This window comes from Lipotes vexillifer, unplaced genomic scaffold (assembly GCF_000442215.2).
Source record: "Lipotes vexillifer unplaced genomic scaffold, Lipotes_vexillifer_v1.1 scaffold240, whole genome shotgun sequence".
Taxonomy (NCBI): domain Eukaryota; kingdom Metazoa; phylum Chordata; class Mammalia; order Artiodactyla; family Lipotidae; genus Lipotes; species Lipotes vexillifer.
Genome location: NW_006797481.1, coordinates 4,192,392 through 4,199,241, shown reverse-complemented (window position 1 = coordinate 4,199,241; position 6,850 = coordinate 4,192,392). Strand labels below are relative to the sequence as shown.

The following is a 6,850-nucleotide window of genomic DNA, read 5'->3' as shown; positions in this document are numbered from 1 at the left end:
CCCCAACAAACAAGTCCCCAATTCTCGTCCGTTCTCGCCGCGGGCAGCGGGCAGCGGGCGGCGGAGGCAGCGCGCCGCGGTCGCCGGGAGCTGGGAGCCCCGGGCGCCCGCTCCTCGGCGCAGCATGTTCCAGCCGGCGCCCAAGCGCTGCTTCACCATCGAGTCGCTGGTGGCCAAGGACAGTCCCCTGCCCGCCTCGCGCTCTGAGGACCCCATCCGTCCCGCGGCGCTCAGCTACGCCAACTCCAGCCCCATAAACCCGTTCCTCAACGGCTTCCACTCGGCCGCCGCCGCCGCCGCCGCCGGCAGGGGCGTCTACTCCAACCCGGACTTGGTGTTCGCCGAGGCGGTCTCGCACCCGCCCAACCCGGCCGTGCCCGTGCACCCGGTGCCGCCGCCGCACGCCCTGGCCGCCCACCCCCTGCCCTCCTCGCACTCGCCACACCCCCTCTTCGCCTCGCAGCAGCGGGACCCGTCCACCTTCTACCCCTGGCTCATCCATCGCTACCGATATCTGGGCCACCGCTTCCAAGGTACGTGCCACGTCGCGGGGCTGCAGCGCTCTGCAGCCCGCACTGCCCTCGGCCTGCTCTGGGTGGGCGCCCGGCAAGGCCTGGATGGAGGTTCCTCCGGTTCGCCCCGCCCGCGTGCCGCGTTTGGAAACTGGGCGGCGAGGAGCCGGGCACGGTCCCTAGTCTCCAAGCTGCGGCCGGTTTGGGGGCTGGCCGCGGCCGCTTGACCCTTTAGAGAAGGGCGCAGACAGAGGAGTTGTCCCCGAATGCTCTCGGGTCGAGGCAGGCTTTCCTAGCGTGCTACGAGTGCCGGCCGCCAAGGAATCCGTGGCCCGCGGGGGTCCCCGGGTTCTCTGTCTTCCCGGCGATGCCCTCGCCGCCCTGGCTCCGAGGGGCGCGGACAGGGCCCGGCCACCAGGTTCGCCTTCGACTGCGTTGACCCTGTTTGCCATGCGCTGCGCGCCCCTGCATCCTAGACCTGCAGCTTCTCGGTCTCTGACCCTCTTCCGGCGGCGAAGAGACCCTCGCGTCCCCAGAGCAAAGTCTGGGAGTTTGTTTTATCCTGCTTACTTTGGAGGCTCAGGCGGAGCGGGAGCCCGCGCGGGTAGGAGCCTCTGAGGCTCAGGACTCTCGCCGTGACCTGCTCAATTCGGACGCCGAGCGGCCACGGCGAAGGCAGGTTCGGTCTGGTTTTTGTTTTTCTTTTAAAAGAAATGAACCGGGTCGGAAGACGGGCTGGAGGAGATCTGTTTGGGTGTTTTCCTTTCTTGTTATTTTTTGGATTTGTGTGTGTGTGTGTGTGTGTGTGTGTGTGTGTGTGCGCGCGCGTGGGGGGGGTGGGGGTGGGAGTGGAAGGAGAGTTAAAACTCCAGAAAAAGGGGCAAGTAATTAGTTTAGCGATCCGAGCGGGGACAAGACCTACCTCCCGAGGCCGCTGATCAATACCCAGCGGCTTGCCCATTCATTAACCCTTGGCGTTCCTGCCAGAGCCTAGAATGGGGTAGATTCCACTCCTCCATAATTAAAAAAAACCAAACCAAACAAAAACAACGTTTTACTCATTCCCAGACCGGATTTGCCTCCATCCCTGCCTGGATTGTAGGTTTGTCTTTCTTTGGGTTTTGGTGAATCGATTTCCCACCCTAAGGAGTGAATCCGAAACTCTCTGGCTTTGCTCGAAAAGTTTAGGGTTCCCTTTCCTCATTCTCTGGCAGCCACGCTCTTGGTCCCCACGCCAGGCCTGGAGTAGCCAGGATCTTCTGGGGCCGCGGACAGTCCCATCGGGTGACCGCAGCTCCGTACTCCCCGGGTTTCGATGCCTTCGCTCGAGTCTCCTAGTTCTCTGGAGCAGGGCAGCGGGAGAACGGGGCCTCGGGAGGCAGCGGCGGCAGAAACCCTGCGCACCCGCCGGCGAGATTTCGGTCTAGGCCGGGCTGCAACGACACGCCTGGCCTCTGCACTTTTCCGGAGGAGACAGACTTAAGTGCTTTAAAAATAAGTCCCCGAGAAAACTCTAGGATAGCGGTTCGTCGCCTCTTCGCTCCTCACCCCGGGGCAAAGTTCTCCCAGAGGTTAGAAAGAAGAGACAGACGTTTCTCTGGGTCCAGGGCGCCAATCCCCGGGCCCTGCCTTGCCGCCCCTTCCTCTGTCCCGGGCGCCGGTTGCGGAAGTGGCGAGGCTCGTGGGGCCCGGGCGGCTGCAAAGCCCGCAGAGGTCAGGAGCCTTGGGACTCGACCCGCCGGGACAGCTGCTGCTGGGTGCTGCACAGGTATGGTCCCGGCGGAGCGGGCCAGGCAGCTGGAGCGGTGTTCCCTTCGCGCGTGTGGAGGGCCCTGGGACCCCGTGGGCCGGGCCGCACGGGCTACGTACGCGGAGGCCCTGAGCGCTGTGCCGGGCCAGCCCGGCTCGGGAGAAGCGCGCGGACCTGGCCAGGACAGCCCCCTTTAACGGGACTTCTGTTGTGTCCCCCGCAGGGAACGACACAAGTCCGGAGAGCTTCCTTTTGCACAACGCGCTGGCCCGAAAGCCGAAGCGGATCCGAACCGCCTTTTCCCCGTCCCAGCTTCTGAGGCTGGAACACGCCTTCGAGAAGAACCACTACGTGGTGGGCGCAGAGAGGAAACAGCTGGCGCACAGCCTCAGCCTCACGGAAACTCAGGTGAGCGGGCCCAGGCGCGGCAACCGCATCCCAAATCTCTGGACACACGCGGGCCGCAAAGTGCGGAGGGCTTTCGGCAAACAGGCCGGGAGCTGGTTCCAAGCCCGGGCTCAGAATGTGTAAGTTTTGAGGTGCTCTTGGCTCCCCTGGGCTCCAGCACGGGACTGTAGGAGATGACCCGCCCGAGGCTCTGGTGGGGCGGGCGGAGACGGGCTGAGTTGCTCCTTCTGTGCGGCTGGGCTGGCCTTGCAGCTCCTGGCTAAGATACCTCTGCACTTTCGGTGAGACTTTCGGTGGGAGTCTGGGGTACGCGGCTGGGACCCAGGAAGGAGAGTGCCGCGGGGTTTTGGGGTGTTTGGGGCTCTAGGCTGGAGAGAGAGCTGAGAGTGGGTTAGGGCGAGCTCTGTACACCGGGGGCTCAAGGCTCACAGCGACGGCTCTAGTTATTCCCCTTGAGGGGATCGGAGAGTCAGACCGCCGAGCCGGCATCCTGGGTGCGTCCCTAAATCCGAGAAACAGAGCCAGAAGGCTGCGGGAGAGGAGCTGCCTCAGGGGGCAGACGCTTCCTGCGCAACAGGGTCCCGAGGCGGCCAGGTTCTGGCCTGCCCCGGGGCGAGGAGGGGGCTTAGGGCTACAGTAGGCGCTACTGTACGCGGAGCCTCAGGGCGGGGTCAAAGTTCCCGGCAAACAGTAACATTTTCGGGCAGATTAAGTTGTAACACTTTTCCTGGGAGGCTGAAAGAGGTCGAGGCTTTTGTTTTAAAATGTCCCCGCAGACAAAACCGAGGAGGGCCTCGCGGGTTGGTGCGGGGCCCGGCACACGGCGCGGCCCGGCTGATTTCTCCTGGATCGCCGAGTCGGCCGTGGTCTTTGTCCGCCTCGCTGCCCACGCTGCCTGGAGTCTTTGTGTGCGTGTCAAGCCCCGAGCGCACCGACGCGCGCCTTGGGCGAGCGCCGGGGAGAAATGAACCGTCCTCCCCCTCAATTAGCAAACTCAAAGCAAATTAAACTCAGCCGAGTTCCAGCTCGGCTTTTTCATGGGGGCACTTTGGGGGACTGGGGGCATCCGGGGAGAGCAAGCCGGGACCTGGGCCTGCCGACTCAAAGGAGAAAGCGGAGCGGACTTCAGGGGCCTGGGGTGCTGCTAGCAGAATGGGACAGCCCTGGTGGCATGGGAGGTGCAGTCATCACCATGTTCCTCACCTGTACCTCACCGGTGAGAAGCTTGGGCAGTGTTACTGTCTGGTCTGGTCACTGTATGGGGCCCCATCGCCAGCTTCCCCAAGGGACTGGTCGGGATAGCATGTGAGCCCCACCTCACTGCTCCCCAGACTTCTAGCAGCGCTCCGAGGAGGCCAGGCTGCCGGCCCCGCCCTGGTGGGAAGTGATGTGATGGGGTGAGAGCTTGGCCCTGGACTGTCCTGGGGCTGGTCAAGAGGAGGACTGAGGGGCTCTTCCCTTCTCTTTCACAGTTTTTCTTTTACTTCCCCTTTATCTCACGGTCTTTCAGAAGCTTTCACTTTTGAGCCTCTTTTCCTAGCTGAAAAGATACAGCTGGGTTGGTCTCCAGGGCTCTGTACCCCATCATCCCCCCCGGTTTCCCCCAGCACCCCCTCCCCCCACATACACACAGCTGCTTCTGCTCTCACCTGCAAGAGTACCGGGCAGAGAGGAGAAAGCTCAGGCCAATCTTGACTGCCTACCCAGGGCCCAGGCCTTGCCGAGGAGGCGCTATATTTAGGCAGCGGCTGCGGGAAACTGGCAGAAAATAGAAAGCACATTCGGCCCTGCAGGAGCTGCAGCCGTGGGAATGAGATGTTCCCTGCACTAGTTAGGTAGAGGGAGTCAGGGATGTGTCTCTTTTAATTTTCCCTTACTTATAATTTTATAGGGGTTTCCCAGTGTTTGCCAGGCTTTTGCACTTAGTGGGATGTGGGTGTCCCGAGCAGGACAAAGTGAGAAGGGGGCACTCTGGGCCTCGGGGCCAGGGGAAATGTGCCCCAGGAGGTCCAGAAGGGGAGGGATCCAGCCTTCTCACCGGCCCCGAGATAGGAGCTCTGTTCCCCGAGGGGAGGCCGTGGGGAGGTCGGCTAATAGGACACGCAGGTGGGGTGCTGGACTTTCGTAGTCTCAGTCCCAGGTCCGGGCCAGGCAAAAGAGGAAGAGGTAGGAGGGCGCTGTGCAGGAACTAATGCGCCCCCTCTGCCTCTCCCGCAGGTAAAAGTATGGTTTCAGAACCGAAGGACGAAGTTCAAAAGGCAGAAGCTGGAGGAAGAAGGCTCAGATTCTCAACAAAAGAAAAAAGGGACGCACCATATTAACCGGTGGAGAATCGCCACAAAGCAGGCGAGTCCCGAGGAAATAGATGTGACCTCAGACGATTAAAAACACAAACAGAACCCCACAGAAACGGACAACACGGAGCAAAACAGAGACAGGGAGAGGAGGGGAAGAAGAAAAAACCCTACAAAACAAAAACAAACCACACACACATTCACGGAGAAGGGGAGAGGGAGTCAGAGAGAGGGGCGGCGCGACGCAGACGCTGGGCGGCAAGAGCGCGGGGTCCTGATCCGAGGCCGCGCCGAGATGGCAGAGGACGGAGGCTCCTTGATGAACACGCAACCCTTGTCTGAAGAGGCAGCTTGTGAGAGACAGACAGAGACAGACAGACAGAGAGAGAGAGAGATCCAAAGGTGGCAAAGCTGAAGGCGCTCTGACAAGGGGAGCTGTCAGTCAAAGGCCAAACCAGCGAGACAAGATGATTGGCAGGTATTCCGGTTATCTCGCAGTCCGATTTTTTTAAAAAATGATGATGATAATCATAATGATAAAAGAAAACCCCCAACCAGGCACAGGACTTTTTATTTTGCACTTCGAAGTGTTTTTTTCCCCAATCTTTAAAAATAATCAGTGATAACAGTCGGGATTCCACATCCAGCCCCATCCCACACCTGTTCAAAAACTTGAATTGCATGTAGCAGTTGTTGGGCGAATGGTGTCTTAAGACAGAAAGTGCATTGTAATTTTCTTTTCCTTTTAAAGACAGGTTCTGCGTGCTTTTTATTTTGATTTTTTTGCAAGAAATGTGCAGTCTGTAAACACTTTTTGATACCTTCTGACGTCAAAGTGATTGTGAAAAAAGCTAACTGAAGTAGGCTCAGCGATAGCGATCCTCTTTCAGAGAAATGGGGAGCAGGATGGGGGGCTGCGGGGGGAAGGGGAGGGTGCCCACAAGATCAGTCAGGACTTGTACTGGAAAAAAAACCCTAAATTAATTCTATTTCTTGGACATTCCTTTCCTAACATCCCAAGGCTTAAAACCACGAACTAAACTCCTTTTAGTGGTTGAAGGTATTGGCCGAGTTCAACCATTTGCCGTAAATAAAGGCCATTCCAAACTTTCAATCTATCTATTGCAAAAACTGAAGGACTGTAGTTAGCGGGGATGATAAGTGTGGCCAAGAACACGGCAGCAAGTTTTCAAGCACTGAGTTTCTATTCCAAGATCATAGACTTACTAAAGAGAGTGACAAATGCTTCCTTAATGTCTTCTATACCAGAATGTAAATATTTTTGTGTTCTGTGTTAATTTGTTAGAATTCTAACACACTATATACTTCCAAGAAGTATGTCCATGTCAATATTTTGTCAATAAAGATTTATCAATATGCCCTCAGAGTAGTTGTCTTGGGAAATTGAAGTGAATTCTTGAAAAAAGTATCTCTTTGAGTGTGGTCCTTCCCCAACTAGGCTCAAGAAGCCCAGGTTCCCCACCCACAAAAGGGCCAGACTGATGGATTCTTGGGCGTGTTAAAGAGAGCAGAGGGTGGAAAAGGGAGAGGATTAGGAGAACTTAAGTCCTTCAGAAAAGGGATGGGAGAAAAGTTTTCCATCCAGACCTCTGCCCACTGCACGGCCTAAAGAGGGAGTTTAATTTGAATTTCAGGTTAAAAATGTTTACTACTCTTAACCTCTAGTTATTAAAAAAAAACGGGACATATAGTTATGCATCGAAGAGTATTCCCCCAGGATTGGGGAAAACACGTAGCAGAATCAGGATCCTGGGACTTTTAAAACTGTGTTTCTGACTTCAGACCTCAAAGCACAATTCTTCTCCCTCTCTCTGTCCTTTTCTCTCTCTTTTCCTCCCTCCCTCCCTCCCTCCCTCCCTCCCTCC

General features: G+C 57.5%; 1 protein-coding gene across 2 annotated transcripts; it reads left to right on the top strand.

Moving 5' to 3' along the window:
* Nucleotides 1-49: 49 nt before the first annotated feature.
* EMX2 (empty spiracles homeobox 2) lies at nucleotides 50-6,349 on the top strand. Of its 2 annotated transcripts, XM_007469587.1 has the most exons (3): nucleotides 50-533; nucleotides 2,486-2,670; nucleotides 4,888-6,349. In XM_007469587.1, exons 1-3 carry the CDS (start codon nucleotides 125-127, stop codon nucleotides 5,053-5,055), a joined length of 762 nt encoding a protein of 253 aa, XP_007469649.1. In that variant the 5' UTR covers nucleotides 50-124; the 3' UTR covers nucleotides 5,056-6,349. The 2 variants fall into 2 exon arrangements, with proteins under 2 accessions (XP_007469649.1, XP_007469650.1); XM_007469588.1 differs by lacking the exon at nucleotides 2,486-2,670 and having other exon boundaries at nucleotides 125-533; nucleotides 4,888-4,991.
* Nucleotides 6,350-6,850: the final 501 nt, after the last annotated feature.